The sequence below is a fragment of the Eptatretus burgeri genome, chromosome 9, assembly GCF_056783735.1.
Source record: "Eptatretus burgeri isolate ZD-2024b chromosome 9, Ebu_testis_v1, whole genome shotgun sequence".
Taxonomy (NCBI): Eukaryota; Metazoa; Chordata; class Myxini; order Myxiniformes; family Myxinidae; genus Eptatretus; species Eptatretus burgeri.
In genome coordinates, this window is record NC_140969.1 from 96,721,822 (window position 1) to 96,734,994 (window position 13,173).

General features: G+C 42.5%; 1 protein-coding gene across 2 annotated transcripts in view; it reads right to left on the bottom strand.

The window, feature by feature from the left end:
• The window catches only part of ADAMTS7 (ADAM metallopeptidase with thrombospondin type 1 motif 7), a 168,909-nt gene extending 160,974 nt beyond the window's left edge, over window positions 1-7,935 (bottom strand). For both annotated transcript variants that reach the window (XM_085896244.1, XM_085896245.1), the window contains exons 1-3: window positions 7,615-7,935; window positions 3,377-3,759; window positions 85-238 (exon numbers count right to left, since the gene is read on the bottom strand). In XM_085896244.1, the coding sequence (XP_085752370.1) occupies window positions 85-238; window positions 3,377-3,759; window positions 7,615-7,756 (679 nt within the window). In that variant the 5' untranslated portion in view covers window positions 7,757-7,935. The remainder of the gene's footprint in view (window positions 1-84; window positions 239-3,376; window positions 3,760-7,614) is intronic.
• Window positions 7,936-13,173: the final 5,238 nt, after the last annotated feature.

Below are 13,173 nucleotides of genomic sequence, written 5' to 3' on the forward strand. Positions count from 1 at the left end.
TCGTTTGAAGTTTCATGAAATGCGTGGGCTAAATGGTGATTACACTGAAGTTAGTAATTTATCTCGTGGCGTACAAACACGTACCTTGTACGCCACAGGTGGGAGGATGTGTCACGGTCCGTAATCCCTCAATATGCCGCTTGTACACAACATGTGCTTGGGGCTTGCCAGGCTGGCGTATGTATCCATGCACAGGTTCGATGAAGTAATCTCCCTGTGGAAGCCGTATAACTCCTTGCTGCAAACACACACGGCACAAACTGATCAAATAACCAATACTGCATGTTCCTAACAAGCGACATGCATTGGGGTTTCTGGACGTTTCCTGACAGGTCAATGCTCGGGTGTCGGGGGAGGCCGTTGAAGTACAAACAATGGGAAAAACTTTCGCCCAGAAATGACTGTCACAGTTCATTTCGAGTACCGGAAGACATAATTGTTCCACATGTCATATGGCATGGCTTCTGAAAAGGCCATTATAACACTGACAATTACAAACATGAGAAACAAAGAACATTACAAATAGAGTGACGTGTTAAAACGTTCAAAACACGACAGGATCTGAAGCAGGAGGGGGGCGCAGCTCGGGTTACAGACAAATGGCAATGGGGGTCACAAGAGCAAGATTATCAAATAAAGATCCCTGGAAAAGTCTTTTTGGAAAAGGGGATTGTACCGCATGCAGAAGGGAATGAATAAGGATAAGTGGAATGACATCGGGTGAAGTTTCCTGATGCAGGTATACATCTATTACGCTCTTTGTAGTTCACCTGTTGTTGCTCTTCCAGTGCCCGTTTAACATGGTATACTCATGGATCTTTATAATACAGCCAATGATGTACGATTCACCATCTATTTCAGAATTTAAAGGCACAGGTAGTTATCGAACTTTTTTTTCACTTATGTGCATTGTACTGAAGTGGCAACTAATTTATACAAAAAAAACTACAATGGCATACAAAAGAACGAGAGCGCATACCTTGACCAGGCTGAACAGTTTACATTTTGTATCCACTGATAGGTCGTATCTGCATCCGGACCTGAATCAAAATCGAATTGGCTTGTTCTTGTCACCTACCCAACTCATCCACCAAGTTTTGTCATAATCCGTCCATTACTTTTTGAGATATCGTACTATGTATTGTTTTTGGCCGCATCTCTCAATGGTGAAGATTCACCCCCCCCCCCCCCCAAAAAAAAATTGAATTCTCGTATCCGGATACAGATCTTCACCAAAATCTATTCAATTCTCCTTTGTCACACACCCAACCAGTTTGGTATACGGTATGGTATATCATGATATACGGTATATCGGTTTTTGGGCCCATCTCTCAATGTTGAAGAATCAGGCAAAAATTCTAGTGTCCGGATCCGGATCTTCACCAAAATCGAATCAATTAATCTTTATAACAAACCCAACCTGTCCACTAAATTTCGTCCGAATCCATCCGTAACCTTTTGAGATATCCTGCTCACATTCAGGCAGAGACAGACAGACAAACAAACAGACAGACAGACAGACAGACAGGGATGAAAACATAATGTCCATCCACCTTCGGTGGCGGAGGTAAAAGCAATTCTCTTTTATAACCCGATTTCTTGCTGTATGATATTTTGACTTCTTTGAAATTATGCCTGGTGTTGGCTAAATGGTTTGGGTGGCTGGCTTTGGATCTTAGGGTCCTGAGTTCAAATCCCACTCAGCTGTTGAATTAATACCAGGTGGGGTAAACTCGACGTGTCATCCTTCCGCGGTCGGCAAAGTGAGTGCCAGCATGCTGGTATACCATGTCTGAGTGGCGACCCATCCAGGATTGTACCGAATAGCCAAGGAGACTGCTTAGGCAGCACCAACGCTCTGCATAGAGTATGATCCATATATATATATATATATATATATATATATATATATATATATATATATATATATATATATATATATATATATATATATATATATATATGTATATATATATCTTTCTCTCTCCTCCCTCGAATTTCATTGCACGTGTTAAGAACTAGCCGAGTAATTCAAGTTTGTTTTCTTAACTCGTGGGTTTGCAAAAATGACGTTCAAAAATGACCTTCTAAATCTCATTTAATAACTTCCCTTTTGTTATTACAAACACCGATCGTAATCCTTTTGGTACCTTGACTTAATTCCCAGTCTTTGAGAAACGACCTTGTAATTAAAGTGCGACCTTGTAATTAAAGCACATTAGAATCCCAGAAACTGCACAGCATTTCCCACAACTGCAATGTAGTTGTCAAAGATTGATTGGAAAGGGTCGTGTAGGATACCAACAAAGTCTAAAATCAAAGCTCGATGTTAATATGGCCCAGAGTTTGGGTTTTTTAAAAAAAATTGATGTTTACACAATTTTTTGTACATTAGATCACACAACTTTTTCCTGTCCTGTTGGCCATCCAAGCTGAATGGTACTTTTTACTGTTTTCTTCCTACTACGTCATCCTTACGACAGGTTTTCCCTGCAAATAAAATCACATACGGCTTAAACCGATGCCTACGTGGAGATCTTGATTACGCAATAAGCCATAAACAAGCTTGTCATTCAAAGTAATAATATAACGGAGTGGAAAATATTACCTTAACTTTCAATATTCATTTTAAAGAAGTCAAAATATACACCAAATGGTTGTCAGGAATTGAAGTCCATGGAAATCGAACTTTGTCAACCGCATCTCGAACACGCTTGATCAACACTACATTTCACCATCTGGAATATCATCCGTCCTGAAAGGATGGATCATTGGTTGCGTATACTCACTCTTGAGCTGTTTATTAACGACGTGACGATGAACGATCATCCTGGTGCCTCGCAGGTTGGGGCTTTGGTTGCATCAGTGAGTGTGCACCATCCTTTCAGAGGGGATATTAAGCCTTCTGCCATGTCGATTTGGGTTGTGATAAAACTGCTGAATGTTAACGTCCCCAACGCACCTTTCAACAAGTGTACGTCATTGCTTGTCAGGACCATGTCCAAATTTTAACCATGAATACTGATGCGAAGGCAAGCATGAATGTATATTGGCAGCAGCATGGATCTGTCGAGGAGTACTATATGTTATTTATGACGAAGAAATGCCAGATGAGACTTTTTGAAGTTAGACATGGTGGATATAAAGTGTTTCACTAACACTTCTGAACATCAGACGTATTCAATGTAAAGGTAAATGTGTCAATGGCATCTAGTTAAAGTGGCATAACAGATATAAGATAGAAGAGTTCAATGATCGAGGAGTGGAAGAAACTACAAAGAGAAGAACCAATGACATCCGAATCCTGAAAGAGGTGGAATAACATTTAGGAACATAAATCAAGGAAAATTACTGTCCTTGCCGTGCGATGGCTCACCAAACCATCACAGGCGCTGATGGCCGCCGTGCCGTGCTCTTCAGCCTGACCTTGTAACTCTGCTCTTCCTGCAAAATGGCAATGCTTGAAGGTACCTCGTGACAAGACAGAGTGTGACAGACTTCCTCGCCGCCTCTCCAGCACATAGCTCGGCGCACGTAGAGCCCGGTGCTCTGCTAGGTGAATCACAAGATGTCCTGAACTCAAAGTCAGGTTGTAGTGCAGGTTCTCAGAGCGCAATGTATCCGTGTGACGTCGGCGTAATTGGCGGCTCGACCGCGTGCCGGCCACGTGCTGCAGGTTCAGCGAGAGCAGATGGCCCATAGTGTCCACTCTCGTCGGGAACGTGAGCTCGTGCACCAAATGGGAGCGCACAAAGTGACCTACAAGAAAAAGTATGGATTTTAAAAAATGAAATAACTGCACAATAAACAGTTCAATTTTAGTTTCAGATACGAACTTCTCTTTGTCAAACTGACGTAAGCAATGCCTTGCATGGAGGACGTCACATGTAAGTTGATCATTACTCAGTCATGCACTGCTTTAATATCACTGGAAGATTGAAAAATCACATCGACGCTGCTGCTGGTACGTAATCTAAAACCACCGATATTTTTGTTTCATATTCAGTACAGCACCAGGTAGTTGAACATTTATGCCATGAGGCAGTTTTGAGGGAAAAAAGACCGTGGTTCAAATCGCAAGTCCAATGGCCGTTTATCTGTTGTCAAAAAGGCATTAAAAGAATGTGACTTTTACCAATGGTTATCGAGTTATTTCATTGACTTACGATAACACCTCCTGGTGCACCTTCCAAAGGGAATTGTTCGGCCGAACAGGTCCGTCCATGGCCTAAGGGGCCCAAGGTCCAATGTCCAAAAACAAAACTAAAGGGACATCACTCGGGTACGAGGCTTTTGATCGCTACAAAAAAAAAGGATCTTGTAGGAAATGTTTATCTTTTCATGTCAGGCGACGAACTTCTTGATAACTCACAAGTGGATGCAAACAACGTCTCGCATTGCTCAATACCATGACACGACTCGCTCAACTCGAGGATAACCAAGCGCATCTTGCAATGACGAGGTATTTGATGTAAACATTTTTAAAACTCCTTTTGCACGCTGCATTAATTATTTATATGGAGCACAGAGTCGGAGATAAAGTCGTTTGTTGATAACAAAGGCCAAACGTAAACTTTTAATCATTAAGAGACTTTTGTCAATGTAAATGCCATTGAAAATAGATATGCATTACATCATTGTTTTGCCAACATACCAATGTCGTGCTTTATTCGTCATACATATGAACGCCGTACGAACCATTTCAGAGAAAAAAAATTCCATCATAAATTATCCATGGACCTTTAATTTGGTGTATCCATCCATGATCCTTCATCAGAAAAATCACCGATATATTCAGTCATCCATTTCTCTACCTGCAATTATTGCTCCTCGCTGAACACGCTCTTTCATCTCCACATGGAAAGAAAGACAATGGTTTGTTCAACACTGCGATTCACAACTCCTATCTGGAGTGCATGCAAAGCTGCCAATTTGTTCCGCACCCGATCAAAGCACTTGGAACCACGCGCCGTGCGCTTTCCTGCCGGACACACAGCAAGGTTCCTTCAGGAACCCAGCAAATTCCCCCAGGGCACCCAGAGCTTCCTTGAGGGAACCATCAGGCTCCCCCAGGGCACACAGTGAGCTTCCTTGAGGGAACCATCAAGCTCCCCCAGGGCACGCAGCGCTCCCTTGAGGGAACCATCAAGCTCCCCCAGGGCACACAGAGCTCCCTTGAGGGAACCATCAAGCTCCCCCAGGGCACACAGAGCTCCCTTGAGGGAACCATCAAGCTCCCCCATGGCACACAGTAAGCTTCCTTGAGGGAACCATCAAGCTCCCTCAGGGCACAAAGCGAGTTCCCTCGAGAAACCCAGCAAGCTCCCTCAGGGCACACAGAGCTTCCTTGAGGGAACCATCAAGCTCCCTCAGGCAACACACAGTATGCTCCCTTGAGGAACCTAGCAAGATCCCCCAGGGCACACAGAGCTTCCTTGAGGGAACCATCAAGCTCCCTCAGGGCACACAGTGTGCTCCCTTGAGGAACCTAGCAGGCTCCCTCAGGGCACACAGTGTGCTCCCTTGAGGGAACCATCAAGCTCCCTCAGGGCACACAGTGTGCTCCCTTGAGGAACCATCAAGCTCCCTCAGGGCACAAAGCGAGTTCCCTCGAGAAACCCAGCAAGCTCCCTCAGGGCACACAGAGCTCCCTTGAGGGAACCATCAAGCTCCCTCAGGGCACACAGTGTGCTCCCTTGAGGAACCTAGCAGGCTCCCCCAGGGCACACAGTGAGCTTCCTTGAGGGAACCATCAAGCTCCTCCTTGAGCAAGATAGCTCCTTTGAGGTAACGTCGCAGGCTGCCCCCAGGGCCCAAAGCGAGTTCCCTCGAGGAACCCAGCAAGCTGCACGAGGGCAGATGGTGATCTTCCTCAAGGAGGACAACACCTTCCTCAGGTAATCTCATGAGTAAGCTTCACTCGCAAATTTTAGTTGCTCAACTTGGAAGAGCTTCTTCCTCTCGGGACTCATGATATATTTAATTATTATGTTCACAATCAGGACTCACGATATATTTAATTATTATGTTCACAATCAGGACTCACGATATATTTAATTATTATGATCACAATCAGGACTCACGATATATTTAATTATTATGTTCACAATCAGGACTCACGATATATTAAATTATTATGATCACAATCAGGACTCACGATATATTTAATTATGTTCACAATCAGGACTCACGATATATTTAATTATCATGTTCACAATCAGGACTCACGATATATTTAATTATTATGATCACAATCAGGACTCACGATATATTTAATTATCAAGATCACAATCAGGACTCACGATATATTTAATTATTATGTTCACAATCAGGACTCACGATAAATTAAATTATTATGATCACAATCAGGACTCACGATATATTTAATTATGTTCACAATCAGGACTCACGATATATTTAATTATTATGTTCACAATCAGGACTCACGATATATTTAATTATTATGTTCACAATCAGGACTCACGATATATTTAATTATTATGTTCACAATCAGGACTCATGATATATTTAATTATGATCACAATCAGGACTCACGATATATTTAATTACCAAGATCACAATCAGGACTCACGATATATTTAATTATTATGTTCACAATCAGGACTCACGATATATTTAATGATTATGTTCACAATCAGGACTCACGATATATTTAATGATTATGTTCACAATCAGGACTCACGATATATTTAATGATTATGTTCACAATCAGGACTCACGATATATTTAATTATTATGTTCACAATCAGGACTCACGGTATATTTAATTATCATGTTCACAATCAGGACTCACGATATATTTAATTATTATGATCACAATCAGGACTCACGATATATTTAATTATCAAGATCACAATCAGGACTCACGATATATTTAATTATTATGTTCACAATCAGGACTCACGATATATTAAATTATTATGATCACAATCAGGACTCACGATATATTTAATTATGTTCACAATCAGGACTCACGATATATTTAATTATCATGTTCACAATCAGGACTCACGATATATTTAATTATTATGTTCACAATCAGGACTCACGATATATTAAATTATTATGATCACAATCAGGACTCACGATATATTTAATTATGTTCACAATCAGGACTCACGATATATTTAATTATCATGTTCACAATCAGGACTCACGATATATTTAATTATTATGATCACAATCAGGACTCACGATATATTTAATTATTATGTTCACAATCAGGACTCACGATATATTTAATTATTATGTTCACAATCAGGACTCACGATATATTTAATTATTATGTTCACAATCAGGACTCACGATATATTTAATTATCAAGATCACAATCAGGACTCACGATATATTTAATTATCATGTTCACAATCAGGACTCACGATATATTTATTTAAACGAATGAGAACATGTCGACCTCCTGGACAGATTAAAAAAAAGATTAATAATGTTCATCACACATTAATAGTTTTGAAATCAGGAGAAAACCCATAAAACGCTCGATTATATTATCATTATTATTTACCGATTAATATTTCTACTTATTATTACAATACAAATGCATCACAAAATGGGGAAAACGAGTTCCGTGCGGACCTTGCTCCTCGTCTGGAAACACGAAGTCCAACAAGCTTTCTGCCCTGCTCCATTGTAACACCGGTGAGCCGAGAAGCAAGACCCACAACAAGAGGCGCGGAGGAGAGAGAGAAGAGGAAGAGCAGAGGATCCAAAGAGACATGGTCTGGAGAAGCAAAGAGCGCGCCTCTTCTGCCTCCTCTCCAGCCCCACACTCGCCCCCGGCACTCTTGAACCCCTCGTCTCCTCCACCCTGACTCCTCCGCGCCTTCGGTCCGAATCGTGCGGTTCCCGGAGCTGTTCCGTGCCGCTGTGCTGCGGTTCGCGCGCACACAACTTTAGGGCGGAGCCATTGCGGACGTGGGAGGGGACAAATATGGCTCCGCCCCTCGAATGCACGCCTTTGGAAATGGTTTATTGACGGTGATGTCCTTCACGAAATGATACTTTCAGAATTGCTATAAGAAAATAATATAAGTGCATAAAGCAGCGATGTGTTAATGATCTCCAAAAATTAACTTTCTTTTTTATTACAGAAATCTGTTCATGACACGTGATGAGGTCGATATACTATATATTGTTATCTGTCTATCTATCATCTATCCATCCATCTATCTATCCTTCCATCTATCTATCTATCATCTATCCATCCATCTATCATCTATCCATCCATCTATCTATCCGTCCATCTATCTATCATCTATCCGTCCATCTATCTATCATCTATCCGTCCATCTATCTATCATCTATCCATCCATCCATCTATCTATCATCCATCCATCTATCATCCATCCATCCATCATCAATCCATCGATCTATCTATAATCCATCCATCCATCTATCATCAATCATCTATCTACCTATCATCCATCTATCCATCCATCATCCATCTATCATCAATCCATCCATCTCTCATCCATCTATCATCAATCCATCTATCTATCTATCTATCTATCATCCATCGATCTATCTATCATCCATCCATCTGTCTATCATCAATACATCTATCCATCATCAATCCATCTATCATCCATCATCCATCCATCCACTTATTTATTTATAGCCAGAGGTAGCTGTTGAATGTTTACAGGGGGATCAAAACGTTTTCAGCCTCATCTGCACGGATATGCGACGTGAACATTGAGACCAAGACGTCGAGGACCTGTAGGTATTTGAACCCCCTCTCGGGAGTCTCGGGTGATCAGCATCCCGACCAGGCCGTTCCAAACAGAACCCCAAATGGCAATGCGCTTCGCGGACGCTCCCTGCTGGCTCCTTTCGTTTACACTTGATTGTGTAACTTGGTGCAACGGACGGAACGAGTCGAGGTTAAGAGCAATACAAAGGACGACACGACAAGCAGAATCGCGGTTTAGGAATAAAGACCTCATAATAGTATTGGTGGAGGACTATATAGGGGTTGAAACGACCTTACTGTTTGTTAAAAACTTTCAAAATACGAGATGTATGTAAGTTCTGGTTTTGATCTGACTTCGAACCATATTGTCATAAATATTATGGGGAGGGATGCGTAAAATCTCGGATGATTCTCCGGTGAGCTGTGATTTTTACAGGTCTTGAGCATTCTGATGTTCATCGGAACTGCTCCAACCAACGGCTCCATGACTGACAAGAGCCACCACCTGACGTTGGAATGGTATCACTGCAGGTTGGCACAGGCACCTGGCGTAACCTAGAAACCACAACAATGGACAAAAGTGAAACCAAACACTTTGATCTGTCATTTTTGAACGTTATACCACCCACGGCACTGAATGGTGAAAAATACCAAAAATACCACAAAAACTCCAACACCCCAAATAACCACAAAAAAAAAACTTCCAACAATGCCCTTCCAAGTATCCTGAAGAAAATGCAATGACCACCTCAAATAACCCCAACAACTCTCCTCCCAAAGTAACCCCCCAAAAACCTCCAAATAACCCTGAAAAAGTCCAACAACGGCCTTACAAATTAGATAAAAAACCTGCAACAACCCCTACCCCAAATAACCCTGAAAAAATCCAACAAACCAGCATAAATAACCCTGCAAAACCCCAACAAGCTCCCCAAATAACAACAGCCCCCCAAAACCCCAAAAACCCAACCCCCACCCCCTCAAATATCCCTGAAAAACTCCAACACCCTTGGAAATTAGCTCAAAAACCTGCAACAACCCATACCCCAAATAACCCTGAAAAACTCCAACAAACCAGCATAAATAACCCTGCAAAACCCCAACAAGCTCCCCAAATACCCCCAACAACTCTCCTCCCAAAGTAACCCCCCAAAAACCTCCAAGTAACCCTGAAAAACTCCAACAGCGCGACCCCAAATAACCCCGAGAAAATCCAACAAACCAGCGTAAATAACCCTGCAAAACCCCAACAAGCTCCCCAAATAACCCCAATAACTCTCCTCCCAAAGTAACCCCCCAAAAACCTCCAAGTAACCCTGAAAAACTCCAACAACCCCGACCCCAAATAACCCTGAGAAAATCCAACAAACCAGCATAAATAACCCTGCAAAACCCCAACAAGCTCCCTAAATAACGCCAACAACTCTCCTCCCAAAGTAACCCACTAAAAACCTCCAAGTAATCCTGAAAATGTCCAATGACCACCTCAAATAACCCCAACAACTCTCCTCCCAAAGTAACCACCCAAAAACCTCCAAATAACACTAAAAACTCCAACAACCCCAACCGCAAATAACCCTGAAAAACTCCAACGCCCTTGCAAATTAGCTCAAAACCTCCAACAACCCCTACCCCAAATAACCCCGAGAAAATCCAACAAACCAGCGTAAATAACCCTGCAAAACCCCAACAAGCTCCCCAAATAACCCCAACAACTCTCCTCCCAAAGTAACCCACCAAAAACCTCCAAGTAACCCTGAAAAAGTACAATGATCACCTCAAATAACCCCAACAACTCTCCTCCTAAAGTAACCACCCAAAAACCTCCAAATAACCCTGAAAAACTCCAACGCCCTTGCAAATTAGCTCAAAAACCTCCAACAACCCCTACCCCAAATAACCCCGAGAAAATCCAACAAACCAGCGTAAATAACCCTGCAAAACCCCAACAAGCTCCTCAAATAACCACAACATCCCGCACCCCCAAATAACCCCGAAAAACCCCAAATCCACCCCCTCAAATATCCCCAAAAAACTCCAACAGTACCCCCTACCACAAGTAACGCCAAATACCTCCGAAAACATTTCCGAAACGAGAAGGGCACTCGGTAGAGCGTGTACCCCCGCCACGTCATGCCTGATCCATGAGAACATATCGGGCCCAATACGTTTTTGAAATATCAAGCTATACAGGACTGTATCGTTTTTTGCCCCAATCTCTCAATGGTGAAGAATCACTTAAAAAATTCTAGTTGTCGGATCAGGATCCAGATCTTCGCCAAAATCTTATCAGTTCGCCCTTGTCACACACCGAACCTGTCCACAAAATTTCATCCCGATCCATCCACAACTTTTTGAGATATCCTGTACACAGACAAACAAACAAACAAGACAGAAAGGGGTGAAAACATAACCTCCTTCACCTTTGGTGGTGGAGGTAATAATCATAAAACACTCCAACAACCCCCTCCCCCAAATATCCATGAAACACTCCAACATCTCCCTTCCAAATAACCCCAACAACTCCCCTAAGTAACACCTAAAAACTCCAACAACTTGGCTCTAAATAATCCGAACAAACTGCCCCCCAAATAAACCAAAAGGTGACCACGTGCGACTTCTTTAAGGTCACACTGAGGTGAACAGAGCTGCTATCCACCAGGAGCGACTCCTTGAGGAATATCTGCCTACAAGAGATTCTGATGAGAATCGTTCTACAGAGTAACCATGAAAAATATGCGTTTGCCTCATAACGTCACCAAATGACGTCATAATGTCTCAAGCTTGACATATCTAGAAAGCACTCATCGAGGTGTTCAATTTGAGGGACTACACGATATGGTTCCTAAAACTTGAAAATTTGACCTTGGGGTCAAATACGTTTGACCTGAGGCGCTAACCATGAAGGTCAAGGCCAATCGCCACCAAAAATTAATCAGCTGAGCGCCAAACCATGAACTATATTCCCATGAAGTTTGAAGACGATCCGATCAAAATTACTCAAAAAATAAGGGTTTCGTCGACTCCCCTGATTTGTGACAAAGTGACCTTGACCTTTGACCTTGACCTTCAAAATTTTATGCGTTGAAAGGGACCTCTATAGGCCTCTGATATGCAAAGTTACAAAAATTTCCAATGACAACTGTGCTCTGCAGAATTTTTTATACGTGATTACAGACAAACAAAAAAAAAACATACAAGCCAACTAACATATCTTGCAAAAACTTCGTTTTGGCAAGATAATAACTCAAAAACACTCCAAACACCCCCGCCCAAATAATACCAACAACCACCCTCCAAATAACCACAATAATTGTCCGCCCCCCAGATAATCCTGAAACACTCCAAATCCCCCCTCCAAAATAATAGCAAGAACCCCCCTGCAAATAACCCAAACACCACCTCCAAATAATCCCAAAAACCCCTGCAAATATCCCCGAAAAATTCCAACCCCCTCCAAATAATCCCAACAACCACACCCTCCCCCCAAATAATGCCAAGAAACTCCAAAAACATTGCCCAAAACACTCCAACAACACCCCCCTCCACAAATAACCCTGAAAACCTTCAACATCTCCCCTTTAAATAACTCCAATAACCCACCCCCCCAAAAAAAACCCCAATCACCCCAATCCAAAAATGAATTTAAGCAGTTTCATTAGGAGGGGGTGCTGGTGGACTGCATGCATCCTGCAGATACCAGGGGAGGACAAAGCATGGAAAGGGCAGAGGGTGCAAGACCAGAAATGAGACGGAAGAAGAAAGAGAGACAACCGAGCTGTCGGCAATGGAGAAGTGATAGGCCCATCGACTCAGCTTCATCGCGAGAGATTCCAATGGTATTGAAGGCCTTTGTTTCCACGGTGTCAAGCTGAACAAGATGTAAGGCAGGAGAGCCAGCCCAGAGGGGAGAACAGTATTCCATCGAGCTGCGGATGAAAACCTTGCAGGTGGAGAGGAGCTCAGGTGTGTCAAGGAAAAACTTTGAATAATGGAGGATGCCAAGTCTGTGGCTGGCTTTGGAGGAGAATTTTGAAATGTGATTTGGCCAAGAGATCATTGCAGAGAGTGAGGCTCAAGAGTTTGAGTGACTGAACCTCTTTGAGAGGGTTGTTGAGAAAGTAGATGGGAGGGTTAGCAGTATGGTGCTTTCAGTGATAGCGAGAGAGTAAGTGTGAGGAATTTCTCAGGATTGAAAGACACGTTTTCAAGTGTTTGACCAATTTGTGATTTTGTCAAGGTCTGAGGAGAGGGAAGAAGCAGCTGCCTATCTGTCAGAAAAATTAGGGATCCCATGGCAGAGTGTGGAGTCAGCAGCAAAGAGATAGGAAGGATTTTATAGAATCAGTGCGATCATTGAAGATTAGGAATAAGATGGGGGCCTTGAACAATGCCTTGGGGTACTCCAGCTTTGGCAGAGAGAGGATATGAAAGAATTCCAT